Source organism: Lathamus discolor, chromosome 1 (assembly GCF_037157495.1).
Source record: "Lathamus discolor isolate bLatDis1 chromosome 1, bLatDis1.hap1, whole genome shotgun sequence".
In the NCBI taxonomy this organism is placed as follows: Eukaryota; Metazoa; Chordata; class Aves; order Psittaciformes; family Psittacidae; genus Lathamus; species Lathamus discolor.
Window position 1 is genome coordinate 39,764,614 of NC_088884.1, and position 18,312 is coordinate 39,782,925.

The following is an 18,312-nucleotide window of genomic DNA, read 5'->3' on the forward strand; positions in this document are numbered from 1 at the left end:
TCAAAGAAAATAAGCATGTTTTAGAAGCAAACCCATTTTAACAGCAAGCTGGTAATAGTCTGAATTACTTCACTGGTTCAGTCCTATTTAAACAGGCATGATAACATATAATCATAGTACTTCAGTTTTATTCCTTAGTGCTTTAGGAAATAAAGACAAATTGCCTAAGCAAATAGAAGAGCTATTCACCTCAGATCCAGATGAAACTCGTGTCAATGTTCCTCACTGCAGACGACATTTTCCTATTGATTTTAATGAAACCACGATTTTAACAAAAAGTCAGATGTATCATTGTCGTGGTTTAAACATCATTATTTTGATGCAAGAGGAGAGCATTTTGAGGGCTGTATCCAGACCAGGCTTTAGACAACAAGAATTTAGATACATTAACGCCTTGCTTTTATACTTCTGTCTGTCTCGGAGCAGCATACAGGAACAGACTGGTCGCCAAGCCAGCGTACACTGTGTCAGTCTTGTGTAGGTGCTTATCACAAGTCCATAGCAGTAATGCTTGAAGCTAACTACTTCTGGCAGCAAGGGTAAGCTGTAATTTCCTGTTCATGTTCATCCATTAAGCATCCAAAGCCATAAGCCCCCTCTCTATGGGAGACTCTCTGGTCCTTTGTTCAGAGAACATTCCTTCTTATGGGAAGGAGAAGGAAGAAGAGGAAGATGCAGTTGTCTCTGCATTTTGCCCTTACACTCACATTTTTTTTCTGTACTGATGATCCAAGAGTCGAGCTTCCAACCCATTATCTGCATGATTTAATATCAGCTCCCAGGATTTTAAATCATGGGTAAGATATGCACAGAGGAAAAACAGCCTGGGGAGGAGGAGGAACCAGAAGCCAGTGTTTCTCCTTCCAGTGAGTACGGCTGGGCTGGAGTCATGCTTTTTCTCTGGTCCAACAAAGTTTGAATTCTTCTGGCACAGTTTCTGAGGTTCAGCAAAAGGAAGGGCAAGTGCCAGAGCTGTCTGGTAGCTAGATGGCTTTCCTGGGAGATACATGAATTCCCAAAAGCAGCCCTCGCAGCTTGGCCTGATGTTCTGAGTGCTAGGGAGAGGGTGGGAGACAGGTCAGAAACTTTTCCTCTGGATGTGTTTTAAAGAAAAGTGCTTGGTGCAGATGAATTTATCTGAACCCAATCCTACCAGTATACGGTATAGGCAAAGGTCTCTGTTCAAGGGAAGCTTTTAATCTATTTATAAGCAGCACTTGCCTGGTTCTGTCGAGATGGGAGCAGTCTGGGAATGCTCTGAGACAGTCATGGACATTTGGGGGGTCTTAAAGTGGAAGAGCATGGTATGTGGTTTTCTTTTAAGAGCAGCTGTCTGAAGGTGTTTAAAGTTGCTCCTAAAGATGAAGATGGAGCCCAGCAGGACTGGTGGGAACAACGAGGCCGCAGCACACAGCTGTGAGGCCATCAGTGGGAAACCTCAGCAGATCCCTGTGGGCATCGTTAGGCATCTTCATACCTTAAAAAACCTGCACCCTGATGACATCTACTTTCTGCCAGGGAGGTGCCTGAGCCAGCAGCTCCCTGGGGCCAGGGCCACATGGATTCCCCAGGGGTGACAGCCAGGGCCCTTCCTACAGCCCCAGCCAGGAGCCGAGCAGCTGGGGACATTGGGGCAGCTCCAGCCCTGGGCATCCAGCACCTCCCTGGGGATGGGAATGGGCTGAGGCCAGGCCAGGACATGGTCCCATGGTTGGGCCCAGCTCAGTGGACCCCATGGCCAATCAGGGCATGGATGTGGGGAGCTGGACACTGACCCTGCTGTGGCATCATAGGTCCAATGGTGCTGACATGGGGTTGTGGACCATGGCCAGGGTGGGGCAAGCCCCGGGGCGGGGCTGAGCAGGGACAGTCAGGGCTGTCTGTGCCTCAGGGCCCCAGCACTTGCAAGCGCTGGTCAATCCAAAGGCAGTGATGGTTTGTATTGCTGCTGCTCCTGTGTTACCAGCCATGGCCTCTGCTGCCCACCCGCTGATGGGGAGCACACTGCTTGTCTTAGCCATGCTAGTGCCGCCCACATGGCTTCTGTGTGCGTCCTGCCTCCACATGGGCTTGGATTTCACCCTTGCTGCATAATTCCAAAACACGTGCCACTAAACCCAAATCTAGTATGCAATCTAAGCATCATTTGGGCCTGGGAGTGACCATCTCAGCTGCCAGGATATTGATTTAAATGTCCCTGAAGGGATATGTGGCTTTCTTATTTGTCTGAAAGTTAGTCCCTGTGCTTCTCACAAACCCCTGGCCATATATACCATATTGAGTGTCACACTGACCTGTGACACTCCTAATGGAAACACGCTGCTTCACTGCAAAGCAGCCTAGGGGCATGTGATTCCCTGGACCATTCAGCCACTGCAAGATTGTTTTTGGTGACTGCTATGGATGGCATAGCTCATGTGGACACCCTGCATGGTGAACTCAGAATCTCAAGGTGACTTAGATGCTGTCTTCAGACAAAATAAACACCTCAGAAACATAAACAAAGATGTTTACTCCAAGTAAAAATTCACATTCACATCGTTAAATCTTATGAAGTATAAGGAGGTCGTTTTGCAAATTGTGAAGCATCCATGTGCTGCCATTTTCATCAGAACGGCTGCCAGGGACATGCATGTATCTCCGAATGTGCCAAGTCAAATATCCTTCTATCTGCAAAGGTTTTGATTTGGCTGGTGACATGGTTCTGACACTTCCACAGTTTCATTTTCTCCCGATCTGGCAGTAGAGGCTCATAGAAAACCCCAAACCGATAATCTGGAACACAAAGACATTTTTGGTATTACTTGGCAGTCCTGGAAATCCCAGGATGCAACCGATACCCAGTGGGAACATTTTGTTTGCAAATGTCTTGGATTTACATGCAGGCTAAATGTGCTATGCAGAAGACCTTTTCCAATCTAATTCTTGAAGAACATGACTCTAGAATATAGCCGTTTTAAGGAAATCAGTATGCACCATAGGTAGGGCTGTGGACAGGATGCAATTCGTTTCATTTGAATTTCATTTCAAATGAAAAACATTTCATTTGTTTAAAGGATGGATCACCTCTGTGGATGAAGAACCCTGTATGCAGCTCTGGGAGTTTAAAATGCTGTTGTTTGTTAGCTGCAACGGAGCAGCAAACACTGAAAAGTTCAATAAAATTTGATAAAAAATTGATTTTTCAATCTCCAAGACATTTGGGGGAACTTCCTGATTTCATTGTGTATTCTAAGAGTTTTCGCCATTTGAAATCCCTCTTCTTTTCCACTGCCACTTTCTTTCATGCAAATATGTGTGTAAAGGCATACACATGAATATGTATACATGCATACATCTATCCACATACATCGCCATTTTGAGTGGGAAGTTATCATGCGATAGGTATTTTGTGTTCATTGGTAATAGATTTGGGATAGAAACACTGAGTCCATTAAAGAAGCTGTTGCTTGAAATACAAACTTCAGTAGGGTCACTTTCTGTATTGGGAATTACTGTGTGGAATTCCACAGCCTGGCGCAGACAGCTGGTGAGATCAGACGATCAGAAAGCTTCCTTCTAGATTTAAAATTAACCAGTCTGTGAAGGTGTCTCAAAAAGTAGAAAGTATCCAACTGACACTTGTGAAAGTACCAGGATGATTCACTGATTTAAGGAAAAGACAGTAGAGAGAATATGGAACACAGGGGTACTGCAAAGAGAAGGGGAAAGACAGCTGAAAGAAGCTGACACGGCTTCCCTGATATACCATGCCCTCATTTTCACTTGTGCCCTTCTACTTGGTATTATTTCCACTAATAGAATGAGCTGAAACCATTTGTAGCCCACAAATGGCTTGATAGAGCAGGCGGGGTGTGTGTGTGTGTGTGGGTGGGGGGAACAATAGGGAAGAGTACTTTTCTTTGTCCCCTTCTTTTTATCTGGGGTTTTCAGGAGCAGAGGGATGGCTAAGCGTGTGGCCTTTGATTTGCAATTACTTGAGAAGTCTTAATATGTTAGTATCTTTGGAAAGGCTAAATGTTTATCAAGTGTAAATTGCCAGCTGACAATTTGTACCAGCTGAGGCTCATATTGTTTATTCATGTTGTTTTCTAATCCTTTTATGATTGGGAGAGGCAGCCACCACAGAAAATGCCAACTGGGGAACAGGGAGGAATGTTGGCCAGTGAACTAAAGGCTGCAACTCATGTAACTGCAGTAACTAGAGCAAAGAGACTCGTAACTTACCTTTGGGAAACAGATGCAATTTTAAAATTCTTTTACATTTTAAAAGGTGTTTTAATATAGGTGTATTTCACCTATTTCCCCCCCGCAAGTCTACATATAGGTGACCTCCCACATGTAGCACCTTAAATAACAAGAAGCCTGTACTGCGCAAGAAGTCAGTGGCCTGTCCTCTCCCAGTGCTGCAGCTGCGTAACATTTCCCCACCTACTATAATTTTCCTGGAAATGTATTTTTGAGTCGGGGCTCTTGCCCACTTTTCTACCACGAGGAGCAGCCCTCTGCCAATGTTGTTAAGGAGCTTTCACTTGGAATAACAGGCTGAACTCTGCACAGCAATCTTCGTCATTTCTGCTTTTCCCTCAAACAGGGACAGACGAGAAGGGAAACCACAGAGGAATAGTGAAAAGAAAGAAAACGCCTGAGGAAAGCAACATGGTGAAATCCCCTGTTTCTTCGTCATTTTCTCCTAATCAAAGCCTATCGTTCACCAAGTCACTGACTGGATAAACTCACTGGTTTTACTCCTCTCTTCAGAGAAAATTTTGCATCTTATTCTTTAGCATATGATGAAGCAATTGAAATAAAGAGCTCACATACGCTGCATTTTTCACACACAGGACTGTATGGAGCAGCACAGGTGTTCACTCAGGCACATTCACGCACCATCTTGATAGCTAAACTATGCCTCAGAATAAAAATTTTGTACCACAATTTCTCTGCGATAAGAATGTGAAGTCTAGGGGCTAAGTTTTCTTATAAGACGATTTTTCCTCAAGCAAAAAAATGGAAAGATAAGGAAAAGACCAGATTTTCTGCCTTGCGTCTTCCTGGGCCTGGGTATCCACATACCCCTCTCTCAACAAGGCTCATTGTCAAGGCACAGCCTGGCTCCAGACTCTCAAATCTTTGCAGAAAATGTCCCATGTGAAACACTTATACAGGCAGCAGGGTGGTCTGATCCCAGCTGAAGTCAGACACTCAGCAGCCGTATACTGTTTATATGGAATAACTGTAAGATTACAGCTAAGGTAAGAGGTGGTTTTCCCTTGTCTCTTAATTGAGCAAACCAGGTGTTTTAATCCCATTCCCAGTGTATTTCTAAGTAGAAAGTATTGCTTGTCAGCTGCTGAATATTTTAATGGTGTGTACTGGTACCTCAATAATGGCCAGTCCAAAAGCAATCCCCATAATTATGAGCAGATGGTCTTTAAGGTAATCGATAATCACATCTCCACAAGGCTGAAAAATAAGACAAAATGATTAATTATAGGCAAGCAATGTTATCCTAAGGTTATTCGGAATGCATCTTCTAAAATAGATCCTCTCACGGTCTCTCGCTTTCTCTCTGTGCTAAAGAAATTCTATTTGAATTAACACTGACTTCTTGCTAACAAACACAAAGAACACAGCTATATCTACCTTGTGCTCCAAGGAAGATATCTAGTTTTTGCCTTCCCAAATATGAATATGAATTTAGTAGCTGATATAAAAGGGTGCAGTTTCAAAGGAAAACATACAGCTGTCATGTCTAATGTTTGTAATATTTTAATTGACAAGGAAAGAAGCATTTACTCTTACTTTCATTTGATAATCATTTGCTGCTAGGAAAGAGCCAGTGCAGATCTGAAAGAAAACTTTAGTTTCCCACAGGTCTGATCCTTGGATTTGAAACTTCAAAGCTTGTTGTTATAATCGGGCTCAACTAACAACATTCAGATATAAAACCTATCTTAAAAATTAGTGTTGACAAATGTTTAGTGGTCTTAGACTGGGGCTGGGAGGAAGAGAGTGATCATATCTGAAGTTCTGTGCAGACCTACTCTCCTTTTTAATAAATGCATACATCTGTTCTTATAATGACTACATCTTCTCCAGGCATTGACAATACTCCTCTTACCACTGACTGCAGGGAAGGCCAAGTAAGGCATAAATCCATCAGCTACAGTACTGTTCCAACATTATGACTACCTTCCCCCAAATACAGTTGTGTTATTTCACCATATTTCCTCCTTCACAGTAAGCACATGGGTCTTCTCCTTCCAGTTCTTCTAAAAACCCTTTGATTTAGGCTGACTCAGAACTGTACTGAATTTCAAATCTTTTTTCCTGGATCAACAAGAGTTGAATGTCTTTACTAGAATGTAACACCACCATGAAATCTCTGTGTTCATGTGAACAATATCTTGCACCTGCAGCAATTTCACTCATGGCTTCTCATATGTCCTTTGAGAGTTTGCCTGAGGCCAAAGAGACACTAAAATGTGGCCAAAACAGCCTCTCTGTATATAGCTTATTTCCAGATTGGCTTCTGGCATCTTCCATTTAACCAGACTCTTCCCTTGCTCTCAAACACTGTTTGCTTCTGTGGGACTGCACAGGGAGAAAATTAGTGCCCAGGCAGGACCTGGCTAGGAGGCTCTGTATTTAGAAAAGTATACAACCAGAATGGATGCTTGCTAAAATCTGCTTTGTGCTAGGTGCAGATCAGCACACTTTTACCACCAGCATTCTAAAAATGCAGCTATTTTGTGCTAGTTTTCCACTTTTCCCCCCATACTTTTCTTTGTGTTTTCAATGTGTGTTGTTGGAAATTACACTTGAGTATGCTACCATGAAGTCTACAAACAGGTAAGGTTTCCTTCCAGCAGATCCTTCAAAGTGAGTGTGGGGATTTTTAATAAAGGACTATAAAACCCCAAAGGTCTTTCATTTACTGTGTTCATTTTTCAATATCCCTTAGCCCTTTGAAAGCCTCTGAGTCAGTATGTCTACCACCAGAATGAGCCTGGGTGGGAACATAACCTTCTGAGGGAAGAATGAGAGCCAAAGGGTAGCTGACATGCTCTTCTGACCCAGAGGCATACCCTGACACCAGTTTTCATCCATAGTAACCATGCAGGCTGCTGAGGTCCTAAGGGTACTGCACTGCACAGCTAAAATAAATAGAAACACCCCAGGAAAAGGAAGCAGCAGCGTATTTTATGTATGCACACTAATTTTGTAACAGATGGCACAGAGCAATTCTGGTTAATGAAGAGAAGGCAAAACTGACTTTTTGGAAAGATACAGAACTGCTGACTATGCCTGTCACCAAAGAGAGCCTTGGGTTAAAACTTCTCTGGGGAAAGAAGAGTGGAAAAATGTATTTTTCTTACATTTTTATAGACATATCTGCCTTGATAGTAGGTGCAGAGATCTGATGAGCTCTTCAGCTCACACTCACAGATTTTATCGTTACCAATATTTTTTCCCCAGTCTGAAGGTCCATTCAGCAAACCACAGCACTGGTTCTGCAAGGAGGAAATGAAATGGAGAGATGAGGGAAAAAAGGTTATTTGCAGTTCAAGGAGAGGGAGTTGAGAGGAATAAGGAAGGAGAAATTTCCTTTCATCTTTTACCATGTGGCACTTGTTTTAAATGGGTATGTCACAAACACCATTTACATTTCTATGCCAGTAATAAGAAGGTAAGTGCTCAAGTATAAAAAAAGAAGAAAAAAGGAAAAAAGACCAGATTTTCAGTATACAGTGCTTCAAAAACATTAGTATGCTATAAAGCTAGTAATTGTTAATGCTGGAATGGAACTGGAACATGGAACAAAGCTGGGCGTAGCATTTCTTGAGAATCAAGCCTTCTTTCTACAGGTTATACTTGCAGAAGGTAAGTAACAGCTCCAATAGCATCCACACCTTGAAAAGCCAGGCTACAAATGTAAAATTCAGGCATATAAAACTCTGAAATCTAGAAAAATAACCACCTTGAAGGATGGTTAGCCCTTTAAATAAGGAATGGATTGAGGAGGCCTTGGCTCCATTTGGGATTTGTGAAACCTAAACCAGGTGCAGTTTCACTTCATGTTCCACTTTATTCAAGCCACTAAAGCTCAGGGGTGCAGACTTGAGTTTGAGGTCCCCCCTCTTTTAAAAAGCAGCTGGAAATGTTCACATAATTCTGTACAAAAGCAAAGGCCGTGGGACATAATAAAGCAATCCTGGCCTATTTAAAGATTAATACAGTAATTATGGGATTTTTCATTTTGCTCACCCTTCAGTAATCTCTCCAGGGAGCTGCTTATTATACAGAAAAAATAAACTGGCTCAGAAGCAGAGGACAGGGCTGGAGGTGGAATGGGGAAGGAGAAGTGGAAGTAATACAAGCCACTCAAATATTGTTTCTTGCTTCTTTCATTCCACTTCAGCAGCCTTTGAAAATACAGGAATTCTTTATCCTACCCATTAAAGGCATCACCCATTAGGACTAAAATATAACAGCAGGCACCCTCAGTGGACAGACACAGGTACTAATGGGAGGGGCAGGGGTTTAAGCCATCAGTAGTATCGGTGAGATTCAAGGGTACTCTCTGTGTGATACCCAGGAGCAAGGTAACACTAAGTGCCTACCTTCTGGGGTCCTGCAAGTGGGGGAAGCCAGGACAGATATTAGCACAGTGATAACAAACCTCCCTTTCATCATCTGTTTTTTTCCTGTTACTTACACAGTAAAGTGTGGTATTTAATCATTTCATTGCAATAGGATATTCCAAATGAAATACACTCCTGAAGTTTTTCTTACCCCTGGAGTAATCTCTCCATGAGAGTCCTGGCTAGTTCTTAGCTAGGTGATACAGTGAAGGAGTAATGTCCCTTCAGAAGGGAAAGATGTTAGAAAGGAGCAGGCAGTCTTTTCATGGAAGACCTTAGCTAACTGTCAGTCTCGCATATTGTGTATTCTTGGTCCCTTGCTCTTATAAATGCTGTTGTGCAGAGAAATCATCACAAACGGCCCATGCTGCATCAAGAGAGCAGAAGCTCCTTGTATAGTGTTTTAACTTGCATTTAATTCAGACCCTTCCCCATCTCCAGGGAATGAAATTCAAATCCATGGCAGAGTAGCCCTAAAATGAAGCACAAACACTAGAGATGGAACATATAGCAACGACCCCTGCCCTGTGTTACATTTTAGTTACCATTGTCTGAAACTTCTGGAGATTCTCTTGAAACACTTTAGATTCTTCTGTAGAACTTTGCAACATATTCACACTCTCCTGAAGAGTCTTTTTAAGGGACGTTTCAATCTGCAAGTCCAAACGTTTTATTAGTTTTGGGGTAGAAATAAAACTTTGGGAAGACATCAATGAAAATGCAGAATAATACTGTACCTGAGATCGGTACACTGCTCCTAAAATACCTCCTGTGACCTGGAGGATCAGGATCAGAAGCAGCCCAATAAAAAACTAGGAAGAAAAAAAAAGGGCGAGAAAACTGTAGTACTTTTGACCAAGATGATATCATTTCCTCTAAGTGAATGTTAAGCTTTCATGTGCTTGAATAGCCATGTAGGTAAAATGAACTGAAATTCCAGCCAGAGCTATTCCAGTTATTCCTTCTTTGGCAATGAGAAAAGGGGGTGCTTGAGACAGAGTGTGCTCAGCTAATAACTGAAACAAGGTATACACCAGAGGAGTGGCACAATGGGCACTGTGTAGGTGATAGGTGTTGGGCAGGAGGACAGGGAGGACATTCTAGGGTGACCAGCAAAGGGAGCCACTGGGAATTTAGGAAATTAAATGGGATAGGTTGGGGGGAGGACTGGCAGAAGGAACTTTGGAGATGACTGTGTGGAAAAAAAAAACAACCCTAGTGACATGTTTGAGGCTCTCTGGACCCTGTCTTCCAGCTGATGAGACCACCCATCATTTTTTCTGTGCTAGAATTCAGAAGGGGCTCAAGCACAAGGTAAGCAATGAAAACACATGATTATAATCAAGCTGATGGTTAAACAAAAAGGTCCCCATCCTCATTTGATTCTATTTGCTAAGACCTTATCCATCAAATGTAGCTGTTGGCTGTTAAAGATATCCAGATGTTTTTCTTTCCTACCAACATCAGCATGCACCGGCTCTCCTTTATGGCTCCACAGCATCCCAGAAACCCAAGAATCATAATGATGGAGCCCACGGCTATCAGTAGATCAACTCCTGCAAACACGCTGCTGTCTATTTCCAACTCCTGAAAAAAGAGGGGAAGAAATCTTTCAGCCACAAGAAGTGGTTTCTAAAAACTTCTGTATCCCCCCAAATCAAGATAATTACTTTATAACCCACAAATATATTGATTAGCAACCATGGAGAAATAAATAGACCTCTAATGCCCCCTTCTGAATAGCTTTCTTGGGGAATTCACTAGAACCTGGCTTTCCAGAGTCTTTGTCTCTGCACAAGACAAAAGTCAACTTCACAGAGTAAACGAAGATCTCTTGTCTTTAAAGTGGCTTTTTGTTAGTTTTCAGTCAATGAATCTTCACTTTTTACTGGAAGTAGCAAAACTGATTATCTTGAAATCTCTCCTACATTAACCAAATGTTAAAGAAACAAAATCTCTGCCATTAAAAGGCCAGGAACATACTTTGTGGCTGTTCCTGAGAGAGCACTTCTCAGAGCAATGCTGGATATACTAGAGAAATACTTAGATGTATTTTCCAAAGCAGCTTTCTCTTTTTTTTCAGGCATGATCTCTAATATTACCCTCAAGGATGAGGACTGTATTTTGATGTGTGGGACATTCAACTAAACAATTCATATACCTCAATATTATTAAATATCAAATTATTCAGTTCCCACAGGACTGACTAAGGCCAAAGGCCAAAATAGAGACAAATGTTCAAAGAATACTTTCCAGTGTGGCTGGTGCCAAGATTAGCAAAAATGTCTGGAAGTTGTCACATTTATCTTCTGATGGAAATTGCGAAGGTATATAGACAAGTATAATTTGAAGAATGTGTTGTTCTTTCCCCTTCCAAGTTGGACTGAACCTCCTGTTATTTATTCTTAGAAAGCTCTATTCATCTACAACCAAATCCTTATGGTCTGTTCAATTATTACTCAGGCAAAACATACATTGATTTTGAATGGGAACTTTGCCTGCCTAGAGGCAAAAATGTGAGAAAATGCTTTCAATTTTAGTCCCTACTCCTAATGCACATTTTTGGGGAAGTACAAAGTGCCAATTTAGGAATCCAGTTTTGGATACACTGAAGTGTGCTTTTCTTAATAGGAAATCTTCCCCAAATTAAGAAAGGATAATAGTGGTTGCGGTTTTCCAAGCTCCGTTGTACCATCTGAGCCATCATACTAGAGATGGTCAACTAGCAAGAATGGAAAATGTAGCTTCTTGTAAAATGTTGGTTGAGGAGTGCAAGCTGTCATTCTTCCTCTTCCACAGCAGAGAACAGCAGAGCTCTCCACCATGACCTGATTTACCCCATGGCACAACATCATCATGAACTGAGTTCTGTTGCATCCATTCTGCCAAACATGAGACATCTGGGACTGGCTAAGAGCAACAGTGTCATCAGCCAAATGGCAGGAAATATATAAAGCTATCTTCTTATCTCCACCATCTTTTTGTTTCCAGATAGGAAAATACTGGCTTAAAAGTTATTGTTCTTAACTGACAGACTGCAGTAGAGCAGCAGGTGAGTGATCTGAAGATCTGCAACTTAATCTATACTAAAGAATTAGGCCGAAAGCTGAAAAACATGCTTCCATACCACATTTTTTTCACTTCTATGGCCAGAAAATCTTTTTTGATATAGAAGCAAGCAAATTACATTTTCAAATTCATTTACACTTCTATGGCCCGAATTCACAATAAGAAACACACTGCTTATACCTTAGGGTCAGGGTGTTCTTCCTGTTAATATAACAAAGCACCGACATACAAAGATTGCACAGAGAATTGCACAGTGCCTTCTAGAGAATCAGCTACAAGCTGTGAAATCAGCTTCTCTCAAGGGGTGCAGAAAACATGTTGTGAGTTGGAGGCCAATGCCACTGGGAGCATGCTTGGCAAAAGGCTGGCAGAGCCCACAGGGTGAAGGGCCTTTGCAGCAACAGGACCAGCCTCTGCTGCATGTCTGCAAGATCAAGGGCTCCTCAAAACTGCACTTTCCCTAGGTTTGCAGAAAAGGAAAGTCACGAAGTCTGACGTAATTCAATAACCCAGATAAAATACATGAGGGGAAGTCAGGGACTTTCTTCTCCCCTCCAGGACTGTTGGAATATTTTAATCAGAAGTAAAGGGGTTTGAGTCTCTAAAGCTCTTTTTATATTAATATGAGGAAGAAAGAGTAAAGTGCTTTTAAAGAGCCACTGAAAATAAAAGGGAAAAATCCCTGCTCCCTTTCAAAGTTGCAGTTACTGGGAAAATAAGAATTGTGTTATTGAAGATAGGGAGAAAGGTAAAAATATTCCCTCCAAACATATGGAAGTAACCCTAGGAATGTATATGACTGTACTATTCTAATAGGGAAAGACATTGCAAAGTCTAGGAGCCGCAGGGCTCCTCATTATTCTCTCTAATGCTGAAATCAATATCAAAACCATCACTAGTTTTCATTAGAGGAGAGAGAGAGAGACGTCTTCCAGCAGAAATTTGTTGCATCTGCAAGAACCTGCATTAATAACACTAGAAGACACTTCTTGTAGTCATATGTCTCTGCTTACATCAATTACTTTATCCAAATACCTGCACCATCTTATTTAATCTTAAACATCATAAAATGCATCAATCTTTACCCACACAAACCACTTCAGCAAAAACATAAAAAGTCTGTGGAAATGAAGTTTGGAACTGAAAGTGTATGCAGTGGTTTCCACACTTGACATGGTTCTGGTATGGCTGTATGTATTTACCTGCTGAGCATCTTTACTAACACGTATCCATATAGAGACTCCCAAAATAATGGAACCACACACCTGCAGGAGAAAATAAAGAATGTTTAGAAAGAGCAGCAATTTTAGATTAACATTCAGCATCCAAATTGCACCAGATGCTGGCCAAAATTCTGAAATCATTTGTTTGGCAAAGTGAAAGAAACATGATTTGCTGGAGAATAGAACATTGATTTGTATCCAGGAAACTTCATAAGGGTAGTTAAATCTTCAGTTATGCACCAAATCCCTTATGTTTCTGCCTCAGAGGACTCCACATTTCCTTGATGATTTATACATGTGGTTGGGAAGCACACAGAAATTCTGTCAGATGAGAGAGGAATATAAATTGGTATTGTACGTATATAACATGGCTGTAAAGAATATTGTTTCTTGTATAATGGAAACACATGAGATTTGATAAGGGATGTTTGTACAAATGTTGTTTCTAGAATTATTCAAGACATGTCTAGGGACATACCCTCTATGGTAAAACTATCAGGAACATTTCTAAATAAAGTCTTTCTGTTGTTTCTATTGCAACAATATCTGGCCATCTCCAATCCTTTGAATATACCTCCTGTAAAACGCCTATAGTTATAATTTTCAGTACATTTTTACAGAAAAATCAGTCATATACATTAGAAAGTCAGACAGGGATGAGTTGCTTTAAGATGTTGAAATCAGGGCAGATGAATCCCAGGTCTAAATGCATTCCTTAATCACTAGTTGTTCTGTTTCATTGGTTGTTGAGGTACCATTCCACTATGTGCCATTTACTCTATTTCTATCCTTGTCTGTGAGGATTCTTATTCAGAACTTCTCTTCATTAAGTGTTGGAGACAGGAAGTTAAGGGTTTGATCAGATGAAAGGATTGTGCCTTCTGAGATGACTGGTAGGAAAGAGGTATCACTGAAGACCAGGGTGTAGTCATATTTAGAATCATCTTCCTGTATGTCACTAACACTCAAGTCATAAAAGGCCCTGAAATGTTGTTATTAGCTTCCCATGAAGACTGGGACTATTCCTAACCTTTTAAAATTAGAAGAGCTATTTTTGTACGGTTTAGATAATTTTTCCTAAAAAATACTTTCCCTGCAAAAGATTTCATATAATATTTAGACCATAATGACTTTAGCAGATTATTTAATATGGAACAGAGCCAGCACTCAGACATGAGTACCACACATTTTCCTGTTCTAAGTAAAGCTTCTACAAGTACATTTTAAACATGAAAAGGAAAGTCGTACAATCGATGACAACTATATCATGTTATCAGATTTAACTAGAATTCCCCACTGAAACCTTCTGAATCCCACTGAATCTGACTGGAAACTGATAGTATCATATGACTGTATATTTGAGTCTTGCTCAGCAGCACTATGTGAGCCATGTGGCTATGCACCAGACAACACATGGGCTCACTAATGTGAAAATTTCCACGCAAGCAGCTATTGCTACAAATCCAAACAGATTTTGGCCCACTGCCTTATTTGTTACAGAGGACCTCCCATAAAAATACAGCACAGTAGTAGAAGTAAATATAGCTGAATATACAGGAACATAGCAATCAGATGGGAATGCTACAATATTTACTTAATTCAAAAAAGAAACATCATTAATAAATGAACATTTTTAGTAAGGTTCATATATTTTCATTATAAAAATAAAGTTGATTTAGGTTAATAAGAAATGGCTCATTTCAATAAAATCTTAATGTTCTGTTTCTGTTTATTTTCAGAATAAACAAATTGTACCAGAACACACAAAGAAAAGTTTTGGAATAACAAATCAAAATGGCCTGCTCCCAAAGGGTCCACGTTGAACTTTTCAATTTTGCTGGAATATTCCATCCTAATTATTAAGTTTTCTTAAAATAAAGTTTCAACTAAAGAAATTTTCATTTCAGGAAATTTCATTGTTAATAAACAAGTATTTTCCAATGGAAAAAAAAAAGCTTCTTTGAAATGGTCCTCAACCATTTCCCCAAAACTAGATGGCTATTGTAGCTTTGCCTCAACCCTTGACCAAGAATCAGTGGCCTTGTCACAGTCTCATAAACTGATCAGGAACAGGACTGTTGCCCCTCAAATTCAATCGGTTCTTCTCTCCTTGAGCCCTTCAGTCTTAGTGTGATGAAGAAATAGAGCCTAGTTAAATTAATATCACCTCAGATGAGCCTCCTGTGACTCTGGGCCAGTGGTATATCAAGACTATGCACTTCTCAGACACAGGAATACCAAATCTATAGGGAATTCCCTCCACCAGCACATCCATTTTAAGAAACCAGTGTAAGGGTATAGGAGGAGCTTTCTACAAGGTTGCTCCCATTCATGAAAACAATTGACTGGAATACTTCCTTAAGATACCTGAAATTGACAGTATTAGGAAGGTCCTATAGAGAATATGGTCTATGGTTCACCATACCTGCTAAGCCTGTGTTGTTTCTTCCAGAGACTGAGATGTTTAGGTGTAAGGTATGGGGAAAGGGCCACTTTGGTTGTAGATGGGACTACCAGCCTGCTATCAAAACTTGTTCAAAGATAGCTCTGTTACTGACGGGTTGCCATAGATTAGGATCAGAAATCAATATTTAGTGAAGAAAACTCAGCCATTCTATAATTTTGCATGATGTGAAGTAGCAGCAGGTAAGACTGGATATCCCCCAAAATTGGAAAAGGGGAAAGAGGAAAAATCTGACCTATATGTCAGGTTTAATGCACAAAACTGATTTCATTATTAACATAAGAACCATTAAAAGCTCCATATAGGCACTCAGCTCCAAAGCACAGGTCTTCAAATGCCCATGCTCAGCTTTCTTCCACCAGACTGGGAGGATACAAAACTTATGCACACACTCATAGGGCTGTAGATTCCCAGGGGGCACATTTAAAATGGCCAAAGCCATTTTACAGAGCTAACTTAGACTGGTTTAGGGGTTACAAACTTAGTGCTGTGCTCTAAGAGGTGCCAAGACAAAGGCATCAGAAGGCTGGAAAACTCATTCCCAAGTCCCCTAAGTAGGGACACTCCCATAGAGATTGCAGTGGGCTTAAAATGAAAGGACACCAAGTAAATATGCAGCCATAGCTCTTATCTAGTAAAGGTTAAAGTCACCTTCATATCCCACTTCATTTCCCACTATCAGTTTAAACTATCAGTTTAATTTTGCCACTTGCCGACTGCCTTGTGCACCAGGGAGAGTAGGTGAGGGAACAGTGGTGGTAAACACATCACTGTTGCCTGTACTTTAGTACAGCAATTTAATGATTACCAGGAATTAGAGAAAGGAATGTGAATCAAAGAATTCAGCTTCATTGTACTCTGTTCCTGTTTGCACCACGCCTGTTCTTCCCTATCTTGGTAGTGCTAACCGCTTTTAAAATAAATCGGTATAGCTACATTCCTGGCCTCTTCTGTCACATCTATGCTGTCACATGCACAGCAAACGCTCTCAGCATATTCTTCCCCAGAATAGAGTACCGATTTTCCTACCTTTGGCACAAAGATAGGTTTGGGAAGTTTGTTCCACACCTTCTTGTTTCCTGAGTTTTACAGACTTCCCCAGGATCACAGCCTCTGTTTTTAGCTAGGAAATTCATGCTGTCACTGGAGGCTTAGGCATGGGTCATTATTAACATGTTCATTCCAGGAGTATTTTGGAGTTTTTCTGATGCTACTCTGAGACGTTTACCTATGTTTTTGCAAACTCTGAGATGTTTACAGTAAATACAGGTGAATGTGGACAGGATAAACTTCTTGAGGGGCAGGAATTCCAAGTCAGAAACTATAGACTCTTTTAAATACCATTGCAGAAAAACTTCAGCAGAGTTGTCAGATATCTTCAGTTTGCCTTGATGGAGACGAAGGGAGAAGAGGAGGGAGAGGCAGTTGAAACTGTCACTGGCGTGTGAGGAATTTCCTTGTGACGTCCACAAATGATCAAATAATTCTGCTAATTCTTCTCATTTTGGCCAGCCACAAGTTTTCCAAGGCTACTGTTTGTGGTCCCTTTTAGATGGTATCACTTTTTCACTTGAAAAAAAGTACTTCTTGAGGCAAAGCCCGTAATGTCAGTAGTAGTTCCGCTTCTGATTTCAGCGAACTTCTGGTGAACCTGACAAATCTCTGTCAGGAAAGCTGATAATGAGGGTAAATGAGCCGTAAAAGAAATGTTCTTCAATTCAGACGTTTCCAGATCTTCCAAGACCTGAGATTCTTGCAAACCAGCTGAGATGTTTCAAATTCAAATAACATCCAGAGACCTGCCTTCTCCCCAGTGCTGAATCTGCCTTGATACAGCTATTGGCAGTACTGCCAGCCCATACCATTTTATGAACATTTACTGTCCACCATCAGAAACTAATTATGACACTGAGTGTAACTTCATATCTGAGGAAGGTTATGAAAAACATCTATCAATTAGGAGGCTAAAAATACAAGTGAATTTCCTATATCTCCTGCTGAAACTACATTCTCTGGAGTATGCCATTTGGATGAAAGCAGCAGACCACAAAAGCAACAAAACGCTACATTCTAAGTGGAAAGCCTGTTACCTTCTGACTGAAATTAGTGATGCCTTTTGACATGAGGGTCATGATATGGGTAGGGGACAGCCTTAAGGCTGGTCTACTTCTGAATGTGGAGGGAAAGGTATTTTGAAGGAAGAAGACAAAGGGAAGGGCAAAAGTTAAACATATTCCCCCCTTCTTAATTTAGAATCGTACTCTGGTTCCACTTATGCTCTATTTTCTTTACAATTCCTTCAACTACAGCTTTCAGATAATGCTGAACACATTTCATGCATCACTAATAACAATTTAAACACCAGCTTACCCAAAATAAGAAGTTGAAGAAGAACATCGAGTACTTCATGCAGCTGCTTACACCCGCCATTTTCAACAAGCTGAGACGAAAACGAGCACTGCAGAAGAAGCTTTACTGAAAACTTGACCTTGATATAGAAGTTGTTGCTGTGTCTTCAAAAAAACTGTCAAACCGCGTCAAATACACTGTGCTCTGCCGCTGAAAGCGAAACCTGTGACCAGGGCACTGACTATTATTTAAATAGTTCGTATTCCACAAGTAAACATTAACCAGAGTGTAGGGGAAGCACTGTGAGGTGTTATCACTGAGTCTCCAGACTCTTACTATGTCCTTGTGATTAGTACTTCCCTACAGTGCAGTTAGTCTTGTCCTACACCTCAAAAGTAAATAGATAATGCAGCAAAAGTCATAGTTTCAAGAGAAAGGAAAGTGAGCATAAAAACGTTTTATAGACCTGCTTTTAAGAGGTGAAAGTGACTGTGTTTCTTAATGCTTTTAAGTTACAGGGCTTACTCGACCATTGCCAACATTCATTCAGTCATATTCA

At 40.9% G+C, this 18,312-nt stretch overlaps 1 protein-coding gene across 1 annotated transcript; it reads right to left on the reverse strand.

Annotated features, from left to right (window-relative positions):
* Positions 1–2,497: 2,497 nt before the first annotated feature.
* TSPAN8 (tetraspanin 8) lies at positions 2,498–18,008 on the reverse strand. The gene is made up of 8 exons (XM_065668981.1): positions 17,775–18,008; positions 12,920–12,982; positions 10,107–10,235; positions 9,386–9,460; positions 9,194–9,301; positions 7,383–7,517; positions 5,383–5,466; positions 2,498–2,775 (listed from the first exon to the last, which is right to left on the reverse strand). The coding sequence occupies exons 1-8, from the start codon at positions 17,832–17,834 to the stop codon at positions 2,722–2,724; spliced, it is 708 nt and encodes a 235-aa protein (XP_065525053.1). The 5' UTR covers positions 17,835–18,008; the 3' UTR covers positions 2,498–2,721.
* Between the last annotated feature and the right edge of the window lie 304 nt (positions 18,009–18,312).

Coding starts and splice junctions, on each gene's coding strand:
- TSPAN8 (XM_065668981.1), bottom strand. CDS start 17,834: ATGGCGGGTGTAAGCAGCTGCATGAAGTACTCGATGTTCTTCTTCAAC. Junction 9,461..10,106: donor GCCGGTGCATGCTGATGTTG/GTAGGAAAGAAA, acceptor TTTTCTTCCTAG/TTTTTTATTGGGCTGCTTCT. Junction 5,467..7,382: donor GCAGATATGTCTATAAAAAT/GTAAGAAAAATA, acceptor CTTATTTTTCAG/CCTTGTGGAGATGTGATTAT.